General features: G+C 46.4%; 1 protein-coding gene across 7 annotated transcripts; it reads left to right on the top strand.

Moving 5' to 3' along the window:
• The first annotated feature begins 683 nt into the window (after nt 1–683).
• Nucleotides 684–22,653, top strand: CTTNBP2NL (CTTNBP2 N-terminal like). 7 transcript variants are annotated; one of them, XM_019288966.3, is made up of 5 exons: nt 684–704; nt 6,742–6,849; nt 15,841–16,071; nt 17,734–17,859; nt 18,639–22,653. In XM_019288966.3, exons 2-5 carry the CDS (start codon nt 6,751–6,753, stop codon nt 20,115–20,117), a joined length of 1,935 nt encoding a protein of 644 aa, XP_019144511.2. In that variant the 5' UTR covers nt 684–704; nt 6,742–6,750; the 3' UTR covers nt 20,118–22,653. The 7 variants fall into 7 exon arrangements, with proteins under 7 accessions (XP_019144511.2, XP_039421257.1, XP_039421255.1 ...); XM_039565323.1 differs by lacking the exon at nt 684–704 and adding an exon at nt 1,563–1,618 and having other exon boundaries at nt 17,752–17,859; XM_039565321.1 differs by lacking the exon at nt 684–704 and adding an exon at nt 1,581–1,618.
• Nucleotides 22,654–23,783: the final 1,130 nt, after the last annotated feature.

Below are 23,783 nucleotides of genomic sequence, written 5' to 3'. Positions count from 1 at the left end.
GGTTAGAGGTGGCATTGTCACTGTGTAAAGTGACATCGTGTCACTGTGTCACCATGTGACACCTTTTTGCAGTGGATTTGGACACTGCTGGTTTCATGCCACGTGTCACAGGCCCTGTGCTGCAGCTCCGTGTGATCCCAGCACTGCCCCGCAGTCACACGCGCGGAATCACAAAATCAGGCTGGAAAAGACCTCTGAGATCATCGAGTCCAACCTGTGACCGAACGCTGTCAACTAGACCAGAGCACTGAGTGCCATGTCCAGTCTTTCCTTAAACACCTTCAGGGACAGCAACTCCACCACCTCCCCGGGCAGCCCATGTCAATGGGTAATCACCTTTTCTGTGAAGAATCTCTTTCTAATGTTAAAACTAAACCTCCTCTGGTGCAGCTTAAGGAGCTCCCAACAGTGGGAAAAGCCATTAAAAACTTTTCAGCTCTCTAGAATCAGCGTGTTAGCAATGTTGAGCACATCTCATGGGAAGCTCAGAGGCGGAATGATTGGCCGTGCTCTGCACAGAAAGGGTTCGTTCCCATTCCTGCTGCCCCGCCGGCTTAGCAGAGTGCTGGGTAAGCAGCTCTGACAGCAAAAAACCTGCTGCCCTCAACAGTGTCGGTGACCCCATGGCTAAGGCATCCACGGGCGACATTCCCTCCAGACACCGTCTCCAGTGTAATCAGGGCTCTTTCCTCAGCTGACAGCAGGTAAACAAATCGAAATGCTGATTTTTCCACAGCACCTCCCCGCAGAAGAGCTGCTCGGCACTTGCGAAAGCTCATCAGAGGGAAGTTGTGCCCGGCAGTGAGGGCTGTGCCCACGCCGAGGGCCTGCCCAGGTGAGTCACGCTACAAAGCAGCGCTGTTAGAAGGCTGCTGCACAAAGGAAACAGAGATATTATAAACACCCTGGGGCAAACCATCGGTCTCCAGAGGCCAAGTTCAGGTGCCACGAGGGGAGCAGGGCCTGGAGGTGTCAGGGGAGAGGGACTGTCCGGGAATCATGACGGGTCAGGGCTCAGAACCCCTGCGAGGGGCACTGTTCTGCCACAGGCACCGTGAGAGGGTTTGAGGGCACTGCTCTGCCACGGCCACCACGGCGATTCACCTGCCCCGAGCCGCCTTCAGGCCGGCCTGAGCCGGTGGGAGGCACGGCCCCTGTCCCTGTCCTGGGTTCGCACAGCCCTTCCTGACGCTGGGCCCGGGCCCGGCCCTGGGATCCGGATCGGGATCGGGATCGGGATCGGGATCGGGACCGGGACCGGGACCCGCCCGGGACAGAAGCGCGGGCCCGGAGCGCCGGCTCGGGCGGTGCCCGCAGCCCCGCCCCCGCCGGAAGTGACGCACCAATCACGGCCGCCCTCTCGGTCCGCCGCGAACAAAAGGGATTTTCACCGGCGGCCCCGCCCCCCGCACCGCCTGATTGGCTGTGCCCACCGCCGCCCCGCCTCCCCCGTGGCGGATTGGCCCGCGGCCGCGGCGGCGGCGGCGCTGATTGGCGGGGGCGCCGTCGGTCAGCGGGCGGGGCGGGGGCGGGGCGGGGGCGGGGCGGCCGATGGGGAGCGGCGGCGGCGGCGGCGGCGGCGGCGGCGGCGGCGGCGGCGGCGGCGGGGGCAGGGCAGGTCGGTGCGGTGGGGTGGGCGCGGGTCCCGCTCACGGCTCGGTCCGGCCCGGCGCGCTCCGGCCCGTCCTGGCGTGGCGCTGCCCCTGCGGGTGGGCAGAGGCAGGTGTGGGGCGGCCCGGCCCGCGGGGGCTGAGAGGGGCGGTGGCGGGGCCGAGCCCCGCTGCGGGCGGGGGCGGCCGCAGTCGGGACTAGGGCGGCCGCAGGCGGCGGGGAGGGGATGGTATCGGGGGGGAACGGGGGAGATCGGGGGGCGCGGAGGCCGGGGGGCGTTACCGGGAGTTGGGCGTCGCTGCCCGGTCCAGCCGGGCCCGGCGGACCGAGGGGAGATGGAGCCGGTTGTTGCTCCCCGCACCGCACCCCCTTTCCTCCCTCGCGGCCGGGGTCCCCGGGCAGCGGCGGCCGCGGGCTCCGGTGCGGCGTTTCTCTTTGTCCGCCGCGGTCGTACCGGGCCGGTGCAGCGCGGGAGCCTCCGAGCCCGGCCCCTGCCACCCCTTCCCCGATGCCGGCGCCTGGACGGTGCCGGTCCCCGGGCAGCGCCGGCTGCGCCGCTGGCGGCTGCAGCAGCCCCGTGTCCCGGGGTGACCCGCGGTGTCCGCCCGTCCCGGTGCCGGGGTCACGAGCGATCGTGTGGCAGGAGGGGGCGCGGCTCCCCGGGCGGGGGGGGCTGAAGGTCAGAGGAGCCAGCGATGGTCTGAATTCTTTCTCGAGGAGCTCCGGTTGCTGCACAGGGGCTGTTCAAGGACCCAAACAAAAATTCATGCTCAAAATTTTGCTAATTTGCTACATTCTGAGTATTACTTCAAAAATGAATGGGGTGAGGATAGTTTTTTTTGTGGGTAGATGTCCTTTCTCCTTTAGGGCTGAGATACAGAGGTGAAGGAGATAAAAACACTTCTCATTTTAACCTATTTCCCCACAGTTCTGATGCAATGCCAGGTAGCATTGTGGGTACACAACTATTAAGTCTATTTTAGTTTTTTTTCATTACATAAACATAATGTAATTATTGGAACAGCTCAAACACTGCCCGATACACACAGCAGCAGTTTTGGGAACTTGTCTATCAGGACTTCTCAAACTGGTCATTTAGGTTCTCCCATGAATGTGAATATATACGACTGCCCATGCTGGCTCCTGGAAAATACCAGTTCCTCTTCAGGAACACAGGAAAGAAAACTAAGCTGATTCGGGATTATTGACATTGTGGCATTGTTGCATTGGTGTAGGTTTAGGAAATACCCTCTTTCAGAGGAAGAAGGAACACAAGCTTTGTTCTTCATGATGTCTTTTTTATAAAGTAGAAGAGTTTTGAGCCAAGGGCTCGCAGAGGATCTTGAAGCTTCCCCTTGACAAGCTGCCCTCCCAGTGCCTCGGGGCTGCGCGTTCAGCTGCTCTTTGGTTCCTGCCCCCGACTCCAACCTTTGCTGAAGTTGGTGGGTGAGGTTCTCTTGTGCTGGCAACATTCTTTCAGTGCGTTCGTGCCCGTGTGTGTGTGAGACCAGTGAAATGTAACTTGGAATGGTTTCATAATCATCGCGCCGTGATTGAGGACATGGAGGAGCTGCCACGGGCAGCCAGCTTATCTCTTTTGTTCCTCAAGTGGCACATGCCAAAGATAACTCCCCCTGGTTTGTTGGCTGGTGTGGTTGTACGTACACTTAAACTGCTCTTGATAGTTATTTTCAGTTAAATACTGGGAAACAACCTTCTTAGAAGAGTTTTATCTCCTTGGGGGGTGGGCATGGGTCCGCTGAGGAGACTCCAGCAGTCCATAGCTGAAAGGAAGCTCACCTTTAGGCAAGCAGAAAGTAATTATCTTTGTTTATGCTCTAAACTCTGGCTTATTGTCCAAAAATGGTGGTATATCTCAGACTCAGGGAAAATATTTATATCATCAGACTAAATAACAAGGCCTCTGTGGTTTGTGATCTGTGTGAGTGCACTCAGTGTATTTCCCTGGATGTAAAGGTGTAATGTTCCCCTAGATCTTGTTTCTGATGCTGGGAAGCTCTGTCTTCTGGTTAAAGGTTTGGAAGTAGAGGATCAAGTTCCCCAGCTGAAGTGTCCAGATCCCTTTGGTAGAACGGGGCTGTTTGCAAGGGGGAGAACTGGATAATTGAATAGAGTTGGTGTGATTTTTTGTTAAAAAGTGGGATGAGGGAAGGCACAGGGGTGTGTAGCCTGAAAGCAGCATTGGAAAAGTCACCTCAGGAGCCTGGAGGGCTGGGAATGGGTTTGGATTTAGGTTTGGATAGGGGAAAAGGAGCTCAAATACATGCTTATTGGCTCTTTGATCCAGAGATGCTTCTTGCTCCTGTAAAATAATAACATAAAATGAATAGGGCTTTTCTTCCCCCCCAGTTTTCAGCTCCCTAGTGCCCTTAAAGGGAATGCTTGGGATTGTAATCCATTCAGCATAACAGACATCTGCCTGGTGTGTTCTGAAAGTTCCCTTCAGATCAGTGGAGAATACAGGTACATTTTGGTGTTTTTTTAGAGCAGTGACTTTATTTGTAGTATCTGCTCCCAGTCTGTTCCCTCGGCAGTGGGGGGTAACTGATGCAAACAAAGCAGGTAGAGATCTTCTCTAGCAGCAGGTTGCACATGAGGAAGCTGAGGCTGTACCACTTATGTACCTTTAATGTTACCTCTTGTTGTTAGATAAATGATTGCTGTGCAAACTGGCTCCTGCTCTTTATTTCTCTGAAGTATTTTTACCTGTATATTTTAGGACAGGGTTTGTTTATGTTATTGAGCACATTAAAGACTACAGAGGCATGGCAAGAATAGCATGGCTTATTGCTGTAACACTGGGAAGCACAAGTCACAATAGGAGTGGTTAGAATATAGAGTAGAAATTATTGCTGCCCTGACTAATAGCTTTAAAATACCAAACTGCAGCTGGTAGCTGTCCTTGCTATAAGACTGAGCTGTTTGGTAGCTCAAGGGGAGGTGCAGCTGCACGTTTCCACGTTATCTCTTTTTAAGGGAAAAGCATGGACACAGTCATGTTCAACACTTACTGTCCTGGGGTAACAGAATTATATGATACACTTTGTTCTAAGATCTCCAAGGAAGCTTCTCCTTTTTCAGTCTGGTTTATCATACCCCAACACTTCTGTAGCTTGGTGAGTATCTGGCAATAAAAGGTGTTTCCCATCGGTATTGATTCAGTCTTAGAACCTGTAAATTTAGTCTGAGCAAGGACTGAGATGGTTTTGAAACCAAGCCATGCATCTCCTAAGGAGATATATGGATATTCCACATCTAAAGGCTGCCCAGGGAAATGTTGCAGCTTTGACATAAGCACCAACACAAACATGGTAATTAACAAAGACTAGCACCAGGCTCTGTCTTTTCTAACTCTGTGTGGCTGCTTTATGTTTTGGCATTTCTTTGCTGTTTCTGTTGCCTTCTCCTCCCATTTTTCTAAGATGACCAAGTTGTAAGTCACACTCCTTCCACGTGGTCTCAGCTAGCCAGGCTCCCCACGGCAACAGAACCCTCCAGCCATGTCCAGACCTGGCTCCCACCCTGGACATCTCTCTGTCGAGGTCCATTGGCTGATCAGAAGTGATCAGTGCTGAAGAGTGACCAGCACTGCCCTGGCCCACAGAAATGTGATTGGAGTTAATACAGTGAGTTTCCTAAATTATGCCGTTGTGTCAAGCCTTGATCAGGCTTCTTGATCAGGCTGACACGATGACGAATATGAACAGATTTCCCAAACGTTCCACTCGTGGATTTTCTTCTTGAATACGTGAATGGATCTGCAGTAGGGAACGGAAATGCGACGCTGACAGATCTGTGGAGTCCAGTTCAATTTGGTTTTGGAACAGCCAGTTGTGGTCACTTCCACTGGCGTTTCCTTGAGCAGCCCATGCCAGTGGGAGGGTGAGCCAGGAGAGCCTGTAAGAAACGTTGCTGCTTTCTGGAATTTCATGTAGAGCACTGTGTGAGGCAAGAATGTGAGTGTGTGATGAGACACTTCCCTCATTAGCAGAGGGGCACAGAGGAGATTTCTCTTGCTGTATGAAGACTACAGAATTTTCTGTTCCCAGCGACTGGAAAACTGCTCTGGCGAAAACAAGACAGAACTTGCTTTTGTGTATAACTCTCCAAGGCACAGTTATGCAAATCAGTTGTAAAGGAGCAGTGACTTCAGACAAACTAGACTTCACTTGAATGTTTTCTCCAGAAAGGGCTAATTTAACCCTTTATCACTTGCCACTGGAGTTTGATATCTCTGAGTAGCTTCCTCACGCTGTAGCATTTTCTGCTTGACACAAGGCATGGTGAAAGATGGACATGACTTGGACTCAGAAAAGTGTATTTGATGGTGGTACAAAGCACAGGACTGTATCAATGGGTATATTTGCATCAGAGACAAGGATTTAGTCTGAAATTATTTCCATTTTTAACAAAATAATGTAATAAAAAGGGTTATTACTGGACAGTATTAAGTATATCAGCAAAGGTGCAAGGGAGTATAAAGCTTCTTTCTGTGCAGCTTAGATGATGAATCTCGTATGTAGGCAGTAAAATTATATTTAATAACTGATGGTGATATTGAAACAGTTTGAAAGAATAGTAATTAAGTGTGTATTTTCTGTGGCATTGATTTTTGTAAAGTGGTTTGGGCCTGTTCTGTTAGTCTGGATAATGGCATTCCCAGGAAGCATATCTCAGCACTGCAACATTCCCATCACTGTCGAGGTCCTGTGGGTGGCCTGGCTTGGCCTGCGTTCATCTCAGCTCCTCGGTGATGTTTGCAGCTGTGTGATGCAGATGTGTAATCAATATGACTTTTAAATATCTGTGGTTTTCCCCTCTCCTGTTAACTTTGGCTACTTCTTGGTGAATGTTGTCCGGTCCTGTTAGCCTTCACGTTCTGCCGTCACCATCTGGGCGTGCATGTGTTCGTGTCCCTTGGGAGAGGGTGACAAATGCATCTTCTACAACTGCTCTTGGAAGCTGGAAAGAAAATGATCCCCCCTCAGGGCAATTTGCAATCCAAAAAACTGGGAGCTGAAGTTAAATGCAAATTACACGTCATAGCTTTGAATACTGATTTTAATGTCCAAGGAAATACCTACTAAACTAAGTTTCATTATTTTTCAGGTTTTCAGGATGAATCTGGAAAAACTCAGCAAACCAGAACTACTGACGCTGTTTAGCATTCTTGAGGGAGAATTAGAAGCAAGAGATCTTGTCATAGAGGCTTTGAAGGTAGGTTTTAAGTATCAGGATAAGAAACAAATATGACAACAGTACTACTGGAAGTTCTGCAGAGTGCTTGTATCCAAGGTGAAGTTCAGAGGTAAAGATTTATTACTGGTTCAGAATCCCATCTTAATATCAGCAGGATTACATCATAAATGCTGTATATAATTTTTGTCTTGGAATTCGTTATTGGAAGCTGGCTGCAAGAAGCACTTTGGTATTGAAATACAGTGTTACGCGTGTGTTTTCATCCTTTCTGATAAAGAACCTTGTGTTTCTGCTGTGTAAAAGGCCTATAAGAATTCCTTTGTAGGTTTTTTTCTCCCTTAGCAAGGAGGGCTGCTTAAAGCAGAAACTCTCCTCGCCAAGAGGGATCACAGATTAGACTTTTAGTGACAGTAACGTCACACTAAGTAAAAAGCATCCATGGCTTTGTGTTGGCTAAGCCACCATAAGCTGGCACTGCTGAGAGCAGCAGCTCTGAGTGCTCAGCTACTTATTCTTCCCCTTTGCTGGCACGAGCATTAGTGTAACCTTCCAGTGAGGCAGATGCCAGCTAAAACTGCTTCAAAAAGCCATTTTCAATCCATGTCAGTGCAGCTGAGGTCGGGGTGCTGTGAGGGCATGTGATGGGACAAGGCAGGGGTGGTGCTGGAGCCGCTTCTGGCAGGTGGAGGAAAACTGCTCATGGTGCAGGAAAACTGGCTAAGTGGTGTGGGCTCTGTGCTGCTGCTGACCTGCATCGGGTGGTGTGGGCTGTGGTGCTCTCTGCACAGTTTGCTGTGTTAATATTGAGACTGGAAATTATTTTTTAAAATACATTGTCTGTGTGTAATTCTGCTGCTCTTTGAAGGATGCCTGGTTGACACTGTGGACAAAACAGTGGTATAAATGATGGCAGGGGTCAATTTTGGAAGAAATTAGTTGTGTCAGGGTTGAATATTGAAGGCTTTTTCAAGCTGACCTGTCACTTCTCATACTGTTTAAAACTTGCAGCTATTTCAAAAGAGGAATGGCAGCTTGCAGGCCTGAGAGCTGCAGGGGCTTGCTTTTCCAGCAGAAGTTTCTCTAGCTTGATTTCAAACACCTCTTAGGGGAGTGGAGGGATATCCTTCTCCAGAACAGTCAGGATACTTATGTTTGTTGTTAGTTGCTTTTGCATTTAGATATTCCTTTTATTTGGGAGGAATATTGTTACTTTCTCAAAACTGTTGGTCAGGTGGAAGGTTTGGTTTCTGTTTTGAAACACACTTTCTCCCCTGTCCTGAGATCTGTTTTTTTCATTGTGTGTGGTCAGAATGTGTTACCAAAACAAGCTTCACTTCAGTATTTCAGTGTAAAATGTGTATAATGGAGCACAGAGAGACTGATGGGAAGAAATGTAGCAGCTCCATTCCACAGACTTTTTATTGCCTGCTTTCCAGTAGTGTAAAGCAATTATCTTTCCTGTTGAAATTTAACTTGCAGTTCCCTCTTGCGTGAGGAGATTAATACAGTAAGAATACCCTTTGACATAATTTGTCAAGTACTCGTAACTGAGAAGAAATTAAACGAAATTGTAACCTATGCTTGATAATTATGGAGTATAAAATACTGAGCTAATCAAAGGTTAGTGCTATTTTCCCTTTCCTCTCTCAGGGATATGCTGTAGTGTTTCAGATTGTGAGGAAAGCTGGAGGTGGTGGGAAAGGGCAATGAAAACTTCAGATCCAAGCTGGCTCTTGCTGCCTCCTGAGAGTGATCTCAGGGAAAATTTGCCACCCCTGGAATGTGGCCTCTGCCTGCAGCGCTGTGAGATGTTGTAGGTCTCCAGCTGTGCTGCTCCTCAGGTCCAAAAGCTTGTTCTGTGATGCTGCAGCCCAAGCCTGGCTTCCTGCTGGCAGCAGCCCTGTTGCCCTTTTGATACATGGAAGGAAAAGTCATGTAACTGCTTAATCTGGTGGCTGGGCAAAGGTTCAGCAGCAGAGAACTTCCAGCTTTGCTTTGTCCATTTATTTGGAATATCCAGCTAGAGAAATTCTGGCCTTACACTGTTTTTCTCATTGTTTGCTGATAGTAACTGTGGTAACAGCTTTACCATGCCTCACTGGCTGGAAGACTTTGTGTGTGACTAATTAAAGGAAACCTTGCTAATCTGTTTACTCACGTTTTGATGCATGAAAGTACTGCCCTGAAGAAAAAAAACCTTCTAAGGCTGAATTAAAGATTTACACTCGAGAGCATTTAGTTTGACTTGCATATATTGGACAAATTAAGTCATTTACACTGAGAGGAGCTGGGACATCCAGGGCTGGGGGAAGCTGGTTGTTCCACACACAGAGGAAGGAACTGTCTGACAGGGTCTCGCAGCTCTCTCTGTTCCCTAAGTGTTATGGACAGTACCTGCCTTGGCAGCTGGATTTCCTTGGAAGAGTAATAGTTTTGTGTTAAATGTGGACATATGTTGGGAGCGGGTGGAGTTCAATCCTCTGAACTTTCTTAGGGGATTGCATAATCCTAAACCACAGCAGTGATTTTCTCCAGCAGTTATGTTAAACACATAGATGTCAGTGGCTGGAAATCAGAATTTTGTCTGCCTGTTTGCTTCCCACATAACAAAAACACATTTCCCTTCATGGGCTAATTTTACTTCTGCTTCAGATTTAAATGCTTCCGAGCTCTGGTTGAGTCAAATCCTTTGGTACATGATAGAAAAGGACAAGCACTTGCAGAGGAAGAGTACCTTAATTTGTAAACGCGTAATCCAATGGTAGTACAGTCTGCAATAATTGATATTCCTGCATGCTTAGAGACAAACATTTAGCATCTGGCATTTAGCAGAGAGAATCCATGCGTGCAGATGACAAAGCTTAAAACAGTTTTCTTCTGCCTCACGGTGTTAGGCACTTGTTGGCTGGTACTGGCCCCATTCCCTCTCCGTGTCAAAATCGAGCTGCTGAGCCAGGCATTCCAGACACTGCTTGTTGAACTTGCTTCTTTTTTCTCCCTCTTTTTACCCCTTCTCCCCAAATCTTGACCCTTTCTTCCTTTGCTGTCTGACAAACTGACTGTATTCAAAATATTCTTTCCCAGTGCTTCAGTTTGCTTCCTCTGTTTTAAAAACTCTTTGGGAAAAAAAAGGTTGTTTTTTTTTTTTTTTTTTGCCTGAAAGTAGCTTCCTGTCCACTACATAAATCTCAATGTTCTCCTTGGAACAGATTTTAAGCCTCATTTCTTATTGTGCTCCTTTTCCTGTAGTTATAATTATGTTTATATCATCCAAAAAACCCAGATGCTGTCAGAGACTTGCATAATCCTGAGAGTTAGACTCTCAGTCCTTATTGCTGTGTAGGAAGGATTGCATGAACCACAGGTTTGCCTTCGGAAATAGCACACCATGACTGGAAACAATTCAATATTTAAATGGATCTCTATCACTGTGTTAGACCACTTTGTTCCCTCCTCCCTGTTCTTTTAAAGAGAGTTTTCCATACGTTAGAACTGAAGTTCTGTTTACTTTTAGAAAACAGGAAACAGCTTTCTGACTTATTCTTTTATGTTAATAAGGCCTCAGGCAATTTACACTGGAATAGAAACTATTTTGTGTTAATGACTGGGAGCTGGTATTCATCTCTTTGCTTCTGAGTTCAGTGATTCACTATAAAGCAACATGAATGCATTGCAAAACTAAGTGCTGTTTGTTAGTGGATTTAGAAATTAGGTTTACAGTGCAGTTTCAAAAATGTAAGTCCACCTCTTGTTTAAGTAAAAAGAAAAGTTCAGTAATACAAAACCTTCCTGCTGTTAAATCTTTCACAGATGGGGCAAACTGGGCTTATGCATCACTTACAAAGCAGCTTCCATGCAGCAGTGTTCCCATGGGTGCTGTCTTGCTGGAATGCAGGCATTCCTTACAGCTTTTCTTGCAACCTTGGGGAATTTTTTGTTTATTTCTTGCTTGAAGCAGCACCGTTTGCCAGTGTCTTTCAAAAACTGAATCTCCTCACCTTCACAGCACCCAGGTGTGTGCTGAGCCAGGAGCAGAGAGGTGGGAATGACTTCCATGCTGGAAGGGCTCCTGCTCTGAATTCCAGCTGTCTGGGTGTCGCTGGGTTCCCCGGTTTAGGGGTGACCAGAGTGCCGTTCTTGAGCACTGTGCAGTCCCAGGACCACCATCCCAGGGTGCTGGGAGCCAGGCACAGCCCGCCTTTCACCAGAAGTTCCCAGGGAAAGAAGTTGCAGTTTTGTGCTGCTTGACATTTCCTAAGAAAACTTCTATTTTTCAAAGCTGAGAGCAGGTCTTACTTGGGTAATATGGGTAGCTCTCGTTTGTCAGGTCTGCTCACTTGATATAATGATGGCAATTAAGACAGATGCTGCGTTTGAGCAATTTACTTGGTGGCTCTGTGCCTGGCATTGCTGCAGAGCTGGAGCTAATGCAACACTGGAAATCCCACTTCAGCATTTTGACATTTATTTTTGGGCAAAGCAAGTGGTCCCCACCCCCATTTCCCTTCTCTCTGTCAGTGGTTGCTGTGACCTCAGCCTGTCTTTATTCCCAACTTCTGTCTCTGGAGAGAGAAGCTAATAAGGAAGTTCAAGGCAGTAAGGAGCTATTTAAAGCTTATTCCACTCTCTGCTACATGAAGGAGGAATTTCTGTGCAAATTATTACTGGAGAACTGCAAACTCAGTAGCTATAGTTAATTAAGAGTGTGTTTGTCTTGTACCAAGGGTTAAAACCTGAACTCTGAAATTACAGGGAAGAGAAATGCTCTACTTGATGTCCAAAAAACACTTGAAATAAGTCTTGGAAATTCCCCGTTTGACGTTCCAGTAAAACAAGTTGTAAAGATTACTGAAGAGAGAGAGAATATTGTCGCATAAACAAGGTTTCAGTAGAAGGAAATATTTTATTTTAAAAAATAGAGAAATAGGTTATGGGAAACATTCATCCCAAAACAGCCTAGAAATCCCAAGAGGAAACAGTATCTTTTTCCTAACAAAGCAAAGCCTTTGCTTTGCCTGCCTGCACAGGAAACATCTTTTCAGTTGGGTCAGATATTGCTTCTGCCCCATAAAATCAGAATTATCTCTTCCCAAACAGACTGGCAGTGGGCAATTCCCAAACTTGAGCTCAAAGCCAGCCAGCTTCATGTGGAACCCTCTCTACTTATGCCTAACTTTTCCAATCTTCTGGAATTTTATTTTTAAGGGTAGTTCACATGTATAGTTCCTTCTTGTTTTTAAAAGCACCCCAAGCTCATATGTTATCTTCTTTTCCTGTTGGGAGAGGTCAGTTTAATAGTCTTGAAAATTGCTAAATAGTCCATTTAGTTGCCTCTGGAATTTGAAAATGTTTTGGTGGGAAATTCACAGTTCTGCATGTTTGGGATGATAGAGGTGGAGGTACTAAATTCGAAGATCTAATTGCACAGAATTGTATCTTCTTTCAAAGCACCATTGCTGATGTTGGAGGTACAAATGTCATCTCTGGTGTTCAAACAAAATTTTCCACTCCCAAGCTAACACTGCATTTGTAACCTTATTTCCTTTTTATTTAAGCCTTATTTCCTGTGGATTTGCGTTTTCTATGCTGGGATCTGAGATCCAGATTGATTTTTTTTCACTCTGGGCTCACTAACAGAGTGTTTCTCTTCCATCATCACGTTCCTTCTGTTCTGGAAGTTGAACAACAACTGTATTTAAGGTAGAATCCAGTTCAGACAGGACAAAATCAGAAGTGTTGAAGATGTTTGTACGTGACCTCCAGTGACAGAGAAGTTGAGCTGCAGAGTTGTCTCGGGAGGAGCACAAGCCATGGCAGAAGTCACTCTCTGTGACACTCCCACACCTGTATAAAATAACCTCTGAGATTATGGCACTGTGAGTTAATTTTCCAAGAGCTGCCTCGATGATTTAGGTGACCCAGGTGGCTGCTCTGTAGGAGCTGTAGCACAGAGGTGTCACGGGCTGGAAAATCCCTATTTGCGTTTCCAAGTGCACAGTGGCCCAAATGCCAAAGCACTGGGTTTGTTTTTGCAAACTTGATGTGGTCAGTGTAAGATGACCTGGTTAAGACCTTTTCTAGTCTAGACAACTTTAATTAAATGTTTATGCTCTGCTGGCTACTAAAGAAGAATAGCTGGACTTGAGAAAGCTCTTGATGTTATGATAGTCTCATCTGTTTGTCATGCTGGTTCAGGAGAATACTTAATTGCTCAGAGTAGCAAGGAAGAACTTCTTGTTCTTTCCCAAACAGGAAATAAACCACCCCACTAAATTCAACAGAGTTCAGAGCCCAGTGCTGTGAGGAGCAGAGGAAAACATGGCTTTTGTTACACCTTCAGTATTGCAAAAATCGCCTTAATCTCCTGTTTTGGAGCTATATTAGGAAGAACTTGCCCAGCAGTAAAGGCAAGGTTTGTTTACACAGTTGAAGCACTGGTGCCCTTCTGAAGGGTCTCTCCCATGTTTCTGTGCAGAATGGCCAGCACTGGCATGAGTTGGGATGAAGCTCATCTGTCAAAGCAGTTAGGCCAGCTGGATGGAGATCCCAGTTCATATTTACAGACTTATTAATGCTTGAGTCACTTAGAAGTTCCCTCCGCACTTATATTGAGGTTGCATTGAGTCATTTTTATAAATGCTTCAGAAAAACAGAAGATTCCCTGTTCCTAAAAAATTTTAAAAAACCCTGTAGTTTTTCCTGTGATTCATTAAACCAGGGCTGCCCCATTATCCAGGGCTGCTCTCGCATTTCCAGGGCTGATCTTTTCCTTCCTCTCCTTTTTATTGTTGTGTAAAGTTAGAACAATATCTGAAGCTCTGATCAAAGGTATCCACAGTTCCTGATGGATATTGCTGATAGAGAAGGAGGGGTATCTGTAAGTGTGAGCTGTTCCTCTGTGTTTGTTTGCTGGAGGGTTAAAATCCAGCTCCAAACTGGAATCACAGGACGAATGTCTCTAATTTGGTCATGGGGAAGATATTTTGGGTTGGGTTTTGTATGCCTCTTATAAGGTAATGCAAACACTTTTCCTTTTAAGAGCAAAAATCTTTTTTTTTAGTTTATTTCATGTTAATCACATGGCCACATTTCAGAATGCAGGTGGGACCAGAAAATCCCACCAGCTTTCTGAGTAAAGCCAAGTTTTATTGTTTAACTCTCACTGTTCCAGTGTAGCTCTACCAGCTGCTGTGTGGGGGTGTTCCATGATTCTGTGACTCCTGCTCTTGTGTGCTCGAGGGAAGCATTTGTGGTTTTGATACTGGGACATCAGAAAAGAGCCATTCCAAGAAGTTCTGGCTTCTGAGCTGTCTTTTCATTTGAGTCAGGCTCAGTCTTTCCTATCTAAATGATGTCCTTGTGCAGTCCCATAAGAAATGGGTGACAGTTTGCCATTCCTGCTCCCTGAAAGGGTTTCTGGGAAGTGCACAGCGAGGCTGGCACGGGCTGGCTCTGCATTCAAAGCAGGGAGCTTTGTTCAGCTGAATGCCATTCCCAGCATCAGCAGAGTTGGGGTTGTGTGGGACTCATGTTTAGAGCCTTCCACCAGCTCCAAAAAGCTGCTGTGCTTGACTTAGAATGGGTTATCTGCTTTTTGTGCTCTGCCCAGCTGGGAGCAGAAGGGTGAAGCACACCTGAGAAGGTGCAGGCAGCATTTGTTTGGGGCAGTTGCTCAAGGAAAAGACATGCTGTGTGTGTGCTCTGGCAGGAAAAGTGCATTTAGGATTAGAACTCTCCTGTAGGTCACACATGCTAAAATACCTTCTAAATTAAATGCACTTTGATAAAGGTCCCAGGGCTCACTCTGGCATTTCCGTGGTGCAGGTGTCTCGTGCAGAGGAAAAACCCACATCTTTCTGTGTCCTCACTGAGGACATGCCAGTGCAGAACAGACCAGTGATTTATACTCTGTAGAAAAGAAAAGGTATGAATTGTCATGGTAACCAGTCCTTACAAGACAATATGAATCAAGGGGAATCAAGTTGAAGTCTCCTGTTCAGGTGCTATTTCTTGGCAGGAGCATCAGCTCTGCTGGGCTCAGGGTCGTGCTGTCAGTAACACGCAGGGGAATGAAACACGGTCACAGGTTTTCACATATGCTCAGAATTCAGCCCAGAACCATTTCACTGGAAATCAATGATTATATTTCTTAGAGCCAAGACAGCTCTGAGGGCTCTTTTCAATCTAGATCTGTTTTTCCTCCTATGTCTTTCGTTGCATAAATATTTGGTTTCATATGGTTTCTTATCATGGTGGTAAACATGCAGATAATACTTTCATATCTGTCTGTTTATGAAATTTTGTTTTTAGAACAGTCATCACTGGATAGAATAAGCATATTGGTATCCTAACAAACAGATTTCCAGGTGGAGTGGCTGATTCATAGAATAATTGGGGTTGGAAAAGACCTCTGAGCTCATCGAGTGCAGCGATTAAATGCTGTAAATGTAGAGCCTGGTACGTGTGAGTTGGCTTAATTCTTATAAGCACCAAAAGAAACCTCATCATTCCTGTCTTGCTTCTTGAGAAACTAAACTCTGTTTAGTCTGGATGAGAACATCACTGATTTTATTAACAATTCACAGATTTATAGACTCTTGCAAGAATGAAACTCTTTAATTTCTCAACATGAAATTCTTTGATGGTGACATAGTCAAGGAAACCACACAACTGCTTCTTTCACTGATGCGACAATAAATGATTAAATCTTTTGTTGAGCAAGAGTTGGTACTCACCTCCTTTCCTTTCACACAGCTGTGGAATGTAAATCATGGCCATGGCAGGTAGCTGTGGTATGAGGATGTTTGTAGACTGAATATATTGTGGAGATGCTGTGTTTTTAAGCAGTATTTTTCTTTATTTCCTTTATTTCTAGCAGATAACAGGATATGAATATGTGTTAAAGTCTCCTTAAATGGAAAACTGGGGAAAAGGAATATTAACTGTAAAGCCCTGTCTTCTTTAGCCAGTGTAAGTGTATTAAAATGCAAATCTGTTTTTGTGTTGCAGGCCCAGCACAGGGACACGTTCATTGAGGAACGCTATGGGAAATACAACATCAGTGATCCACTGATGGCTTTGCAGAGAGATTTTGAGACCCTGAAAGAGGGGAATCATGGTGAAAAGCAACCAGTATGCTCCAATCCTTTATCTATTTTGAAAGTGGTGATGAAACATTGCAAGAATATGCAGGAAAGAATGTTATCCCAACTAGCTGCTGCGGAAAGCAGACACAGAAAGGTAGGTTTTGCCTCAATTAAGATGTGCAGGAGTTAAAAGTTGCATTTTGATAACACGTTAACTTCAGTAAAAACACTTAAATGCCCTGAGGTTTGGTAACTGAAAGGACTTCGCACCTTTGTTTAAACTTCTCACTCCAGGTGATGCAGCTGATGAGCTGATTAGTTATAGTTCCAGAATTTGAAATATACACAGGATGTTTTTGTTAGGACACACCAAAAAGGAGCTAGCTTACGGCTGGGAAGTATACTGCTTCCCAAAATTCAAGAAAGGGTTTCTGGAACATGGAATTCTCAGCAGACCTATCACTGTCGTGCCTGAGACCTGTTCTCTGTGGTTATTGAAAAGCTGGTGCCAGGTGAAAGCACCTCCTTGTGCTTCCCTAAGGAAGTATGGAGTAACCAAAAGTATTTTTCATGCCATTTGGCCTTTTTAATGAAGCACATATTATTCTTCAGACACACATTTAATGAATATTGACACCAATAAAGTACTTGGTCAGGTGTCAGACTGTACTTCCAAAAAAATTTGAAGTCACTAGAAGTAAACAAGGCTGTTTTTCACTTTTCAGCCAAATATCCAGCTAAATCATACTAGTAAAATCAGATATTTTTTCACCTTTTCCTGTCTACTTCTGTGAAAAGCTTCCTGTATACTTGATGATATTTAAGCATTATTTGGAAGCTTAAATTTGAGGAAGACTGAGGAACTGCTAAATTCATGGTGAGCATGTATTGGGAGAGCTTAGTTTTGGTGATGAGATACAGCAGAGCCTCTTGGGAAGTTTGTATTCTGGCTTTTTTGTTGAGTTAATAGCATTTCAATTATTCATGTAATTCAGTGTTAAAGCTGAAGGAGCTCCTTCACTGAGTCCTTATGGGAAGCAGTTTCACTTCAAGAGCTCATCTTGTTCTTAAGTGGAAGAACAAATTAATGTTCTTTAATATAAACTTTACACTGGAGTCCTCACATCCCTGTAAGGCACTGGGGAGAAGCCTGTGTAGGAGCTGCTGCTGGAGCCCCAGCAGGGACTGTCCTGTTGTTAGTGTGCCATGGCTCCTGGGCGCAGCACCTCTGCTCCTGCTGGGCCTTGTGTTGCTGGTCCTGCCAGGAAATTCTGAGTTTCAAGGGACGAGAGGCACAAACTGAAGTACAGGAATTTCCAGCTGAATATGAGGAAAAACTGACTTACTTTGAGGGTGACAGAACATTGGAACAGGCTGTGGAGGGGTTGTGGATTCTCCTTCCCTGCAGATACACAGGAGCCTCCTGGACTGATCTATGCAACCTGCTCCAGGTGACCCTGCCTTGGCAAGGGGGTTGGACTGGATGATCTCCAGAGATCCCTTCCAGCCCCTGGGGTAAGGGCACCATTCATAACATGAACTTCTCATGGATATTGCACAGTCTGGGGGAAAAGTGAGCAATTTAGATATTTAATAGTAAAATGAGCACAGATCCAGTGTGAGGTTTTCCTAACGTCTTTCACAAACTGACTCAATTTGACCAGATAATAACATACATTGAACTTGTCCAAAAGCTGCTTTTCTGTAGGATTTGAGTTGAACTTGGGTGTCTGAGGCTGCTCTCCCGTGTCATTCTGGATGTGTACAAAGGCACTGATCTCTTCCTGCCTGTGAGGGCACCTGGACATTGAAGTAGCTGATGTTTGTTGGGCAGGTGATCCTGGACCTGGAGGAGGAGAGACAGCGGCACGCCCAGGACACGGCAGAGGGGGACGATGTCACCTACATGCTGGAGAAGGAGCGGGAGCGGCTCACCCAGCAGGTACCACTCGGGCTGGCCATGACCCAGCCCACTGAAACCCCAGGCTCCTGGGCGGTGAACTCGGCAAGGATGTGATGAAAGAGTAGCAGGAACCTCCCTCTGTAAGGCACTCCTAGCTTTTATCATCTTGATATGAAAAACAACCTGAAATTTCTCAGTGTGTTTTGGTAGCTGAGCAGTGCTAAAAGGTATTAATAGGCAATCAAATGCTTTGAAATCTTACTTCAGCCCAAAATCTGATGAGTTCTGAAGAACAGGGCTGCACTTACAATTGATAGCGCTCTGCGGTACTCAAAATTCAGAGTAAGTCGTGGAAGATCTCCTGGGAGTGTTGTTCAGAGACACTAATAAATATTTAAGCCACTGTTTTCTGTTACTCAAGCACTGTGGCCTTTATTAAACATATATAACACATCAGCGTTTTAAAGTCTAAATACCTTTAAAAGGCAAACTGACAAAGTAGTAAATGAGGTGGAAGGAAGCTTTGCTTGTTCAGTCAGTGCATGACAGACTGGGTGTATATCTCACTAAAGGTCAATTGAATTTCATACAGGATAAAACTGCTAGTAAGTAATAATTGTTACTATGTGCAAGCTGAGTCATTCCAGACTGTCTTGCAGATTTCTGGGGCAATAACCTCTTTCTTAGCCATTGTCATCTTTTACTGTGTAATTTCTCCAAGATACACAGTAAACCTGTTCCCTGTGGGGTGTTGCTCTGCATTCACTTTCAGGAGGTTTTATGGTACCCTTACAGTCTGTTTTGTTCTTAACTTCCAGGTGGAGTTTGAAAAATCCCAAGTGAAAAAGTTTGAAAAAGAACAGAAGAAGCTGTCAAGCCAGTTGGAGGAGGAAAGGGCACGCCACAAGCAACTGTCTTCCATGCTTGTTGTGGAGTGCAAGAAAGCCACTGCCAAAGCAGCTGAAGAGGGCCAGAAGACAGCAGAACTGAGCTTGAAACTGGAAAAGGAGAAGAGTAAGGTGAGTAAACTGGAAGAGGAGCTGGCAGCCAAGAGGAAGCGGGGTTTGCAGATGGAAGCACAAGTAGAAAAGCAGCTCTCAGAGTTTGACATTGAAAGAGAACAGCTGAAAGCTAAGCTGAACAGAGAAGAAAACCGTACAAAAGCACTCAAAGAAGAGGTGGAATGCCTGAAGAAAGCCCTGAAAGAGCTGGAAGCTTCTTACCAGGAGCACAGTCCCTCCGAGCCTGTGCAGCCCAGCCCCTCGGTGACATCCAGGGGGGTCACGACTGACAGTCCCCCAGTGAAGTCTGTGTCCTGCCAGACCGAGTGTCTGCAGGCAGAGCGAGCAAACCCTGCCGGCACCAGCAAAGTTGTTCACACAATGTTTGCCAGCCCCTCTACACCTGTTCATTCCTATGCAAAATCCAATGGGCATTGTGACACAGACGGGCAGACGGGTGGGGAGCTACTGCAGACAAATGCTGCAGAGAGCCAAGTTCAAAGGGAGAGATCTGCTGCAGCCTCAGAAAATGCGGTGGAGAATGGAAGTTCTCCTGTGAGAATGGAGTCACCAGTGCATCTGATGTCCCAGCTCCCTTCTGCTGGTGTGTCCCTGTCTCCCAGCAGCACAGCTGCCTCCTCTCTGACCCCTTCTCCCTGCTCCTCACCAGTGCTGACTAAACGCTTAGTGGGAGCCTCTGCCAGCAGCCCTGGCTACCAGTCCTCCTACCAAGTGGGCATCAACCAGCGTTTCCACGCAGCTCGGCACAAGTTCCAGTCTCAAGCAGAGCAGGACCATCAGTCAAGTGGCCTGCAGAGCCCACCCTCCCGGGATTTGTCTCCCACCCTGGCAGACAACTCCGCTGCCAAGCAGCTGGCCCGCAACACGGTCACTCAGGTGCTGTCCAGGTTCACCAGCCAGCAGGGCCCCATCAAGCCTGTCTCCCCTAACAGCTCCCCTTTTGGCACGGACTATCGAAACCTGGCAAACGCTGTCAGCCCCAAAACCGAGCCTGGTCACTCTCCAAGCCCTGTCAAGGTTTCCAGTCCGCTAAGCCCATTGTCTCCTGGAATTAAGTCACCAACCATTCCTAGAGCAGAAAGAGGGAACCCTCCACCCATTCCTCCAAAGAAACCCGGCCTCGCTCAGTCACCTGCTGCCCCTGCTCCACTAACCAAAACCTCTTCCCAGGCCTCCTCCCTGGGTGCCCCCATGGACGTGGCGAGTAGCTGCTCTAACAGCACTGTCGTGTCAAATGGCAAAGACCTGGAGATCCTCCTGCCAAGCAGCAGCTAGTATCCAGAAAATGGGAATGTGACATTCCACAGCTTAGCTTACCCTGGAGCTAAGACACTGTTTCTCCACTCCATGTTATTTATTTCCATAGTAGCAGATTCTGTCTGTATAAAGCGTTTAGTATATTTTTTTTTCTTTTTAATAGGTAGGAAAATATTTTTCTTTATGAAGAAACCTTAACTACAGCTATACAGTAGCCTCCAAATGTCTCCTGGCAGCAGTCAAATCATTAGAGATGACAACCATAATCATGTGGTGGGAACCATAATCATGTGGTGGGACCTATCAACCTTAGTGGGACTGAAATGCTACTTTTAAAGTATGCAGAAATAATTTTTGCAGACTTTTTACTCCAGATGAACATTTTATAAAAGTGCCTGAACTAAGCTTGCAATATGAATGTGATTCTTGGGAAAAGGTGAGGAGGGGAACATCTAGCTGCAAAAACAAATTCTTCTGAGTCCTGAATGTTGAAACCAACACTGGTTTTCCTTCTAATTCTCTCCATTTGCTAAGATAAGTTAGCAAATGTGCATCAAATTTTGCAAGGTGACCACCAGACTGGTGCAGCCAGCCAGGCTGTGTCCTTCAGGACATAGCTCCCAGCTCTTTGAGGAAGCACACATGAGTTTCTTGGGGTAAAATTTAGTTGTGATATCATCCAGATTACTTCTCTGTCAGTATTCCTTGTCCATATAGTTCTTTCTGCTTTCCTGACAAGATGCCTGTGTGCTTTAAATGGCTAAACTCTGGTTTCTGGTGTATCACCTGGAATTTTCAAGCTCTTCAAGCATTCTACTGTTGTGTGTAGAACTTCTGAGAAAAGGATCTTTCTGTTTCTTTACAAAGATCTCACTGTTACTTGAAAAAATAGCTTGTCCATACAATACAGTTTTTTTGCAACAGTAACATGGGATCTTCGACTGCAAACAAAAGCAATAATTTTGTTCCTCCTCTGTGTCAGTTAAGTCTGACCTGGATTTTACCCACTAGCTATGGCTAGCTTTCCTTGGCTGCAAATACGGAACCAAATCATTGCTGCTGTGGAATTGAATATGTAGGTCTGTGTAAGTATGTCACACACATACACACAGTGTACAAGGGAAATACTTTTTTTTTTTTGATCTTCTGCCTCATAGGAAGAAAACATGGCAATTCACTGAGATTTAAAAAAATTCCTCAGTGAGGAGTTGCCTAAGTTTGAGGCAGATCATGTGTGTGAAGAAGCATTTGGACCCAAGAGAAGCAGCTGGTTCCTGAGCAGAAACGTTTGCTGCAAGAAAACCAGCGGGCACAGCACAGTGGGTTTCTGAGTCACTGCGTTGAGAAATGCAGGACAAGCACCACAGATCAGTGGCAGAGGCTGAGAGCACGACCCTGAGTTAATGATCTCGGGTGTTGGATGTGAGCTGATCCTAAATTTAGAAACTGGACTTGCTGCTCGGTGTCATCCAGCGTTTAGCACTTCCCTCGGCAGCAGAGTCGTGTTTGCACAGAGCACAGCTTCCACTGCCACAGACACATTCTCCTCTGTCAATTTTCACTGTTTTCATTAGACAAAATCCCTTTGTTGTGGGGAAACCACATCCATCCCTGTGCCATGGGAGGATGCAGAACTGTCCATGGCAGAGGTTCCTTTGGGCTTTGAGCCTCATTCCGTAGGACACTGGAGCTCTGTGCTGCTCTGAGGTGGCTGTTGGACTGACCCCACACAGCCATGGCAGGGGTTTAGAGGTTTGCAGAGACCTTTTAGTAGCCTGTTGGGTAGTGGTATTATGGGCTGTTTTTCCTAATCCTGTGGAGCAGTCTGTGTGCTGGCAGCAGGGGAACAGAGGCAGCCAGAGCTAAGTGGGCAGCGACTCTTTTGGAAGCACATTTATTACTTTTTTAACTAAGTCTCCACAGCAGATTTTTTTCCTCTTGCTGAGAATAAATGTAAAAATGGATGGGCAGATGCATTTTCGCCCATGTATCCCTTTTGATTGAAAAGTGAGGCTTTTGTATACACTGCTTTAATGAGTTTCTTTGCTTTTACATTAATCTGACTGGTATTATCCCCTTTCTTTATTGATAGCTCTAGAGAGAGAGATACTATGATGAAGTCTAATAGCAAATGCACTGAGTACTGTTTCTTCTAAAATATAATGTGGGCAGGGGGTATGCAAAAGAATGTATTTTTGCTAGTAGACTAACTTCTGAAAGAAACTAAGCACAAGGGATTAAAATGGATCCAACTAATTCAGCAAGACTTTTAGAGTTAGTATTTAACTGTTGATGTAGATTCTGTGTGGAAGCAACTAAATATTCTTCTCTAACTCATGTGTCCTAAGCAGACATTGTTGCAGAGTTTGTCACTGGCTAATGGAGTATAATGAAGTGCAAAACATATAACACTAGTATTAGTTCATTAACACTTGTAAATTTGTAAAGCCAAATGTACCAAGCTGAACTCTTTAATCATTTTTATAGCTGATGGCATTAGACATGTTAAACATTCGTATTATCAATAAAGGATTTTATTTTTAAGATGTGCAAATTGCTTAAGGAAATGTTTGATGTTGGGGCTGCCCAGCAGGAAACAGTCCTGGTGGTGGTACCTGGGCATCTGTGCTCACCTGGAACCTGGAGCTTTAATGGAAGCTTCAAAATGTCAGAAGAAAGCAAATTTCGTGGGAGTACAGTGGATCCTGAGCAGTCGTGGCTGCTGCAGCCTGAGCATATTGCTCCTCCATCTCCACCCACCTGCAGCTGCTGGTGCTGTAAGTTGGGAGGGGCCCTGGGGCAGTGTGTGCTTCAGGTGGCACAGCACACTCTGGATGCTCCAGACAGCTCTGGCTTTTATGTATTTTTAAGTAAAAACAGTTTTCCTAGAGTACCTCTTTGCCACAGTGTCACAATACTGAATGGATAATGCTTCCTATTAATGAACTCTCTGGGGTTTGGGGGGAAGGAGATACCCCAGTCCCCTGCTGATGGTTCAGACAGGATACAGACTCACGGGAATTCCCTCTGCCGCTGAGGAGTGTAGCTCAGTTATGTCACAGGATACAGCTGGGAGCAGACCCTGGCTGCAGGAAAAGCCGCTTGGTCTGGCGTGCAGCATGTCCATGCACAGAACCATCAGCCGTCTGCCCTGGAGAGCTGGGGGTGCTCCGGGTGCCTCCCTGCCCTCCTGCCGGGCAGAGCCCACAGCTCCTGAGTCTCCCTAATGTACCTCAACAGTGACCTGATTTCCTTATCTTTACATCAGTTCAGTTGAACAGGTTTTGCAGCAGCCTGGGAAGAAGCTCTTTGTTCACCTCTCCAGGCCTGATGACATCCCCGAGGCCGTGCCAGTGCTGGTACCAGCCGAAAGCCACCGAACTGGTGCTGCTTCCTGCCCGGGACAGCCGGAGGTGAGGAGCGCTGCCCGGACAGGAACGGGAGCTGGTGTGGCTCAGCCACAGCCCTGATGGCTTTTTATAGCAGCGGCGGTGGCGGGTCCTTGCCCAAGCATGGAATGCTGACAAACCTTTGGGTAAACACCTCCGTGCTGGTTCCTCGTGCCTCCGACACGCCGCGGTGTGCGCTGAGCACGGGCGGTATCCCAGTCCCGGATGGGGCGAGGCTGGCGCCGGCTTTAGTGGCATGACCCGAAGCCAGTCCTGATCCTTGTCCTGGTGCCCG

The sequence above is a fragment of the Corvus cornix genome, chromosome 26, assembly GCF_000738735.6.
Source record: "Corvus cornix cornix isolate S_Up_H32 chromosome 26, ASM73873v5, whole genome shotgun sequence".
Classification (NCBI taxonomy): domain Eukaryota; kingdom Metazoa; phylum Chordata; class Aves; order Passeriformes; family Corvidae; genus Corvus; species Corvus cornix.
The sequence above is the reverse complement of the archived record's forward strand: the minus strand, read 5'-3'. Positions and strand labels throughout refer to the sequence as shown.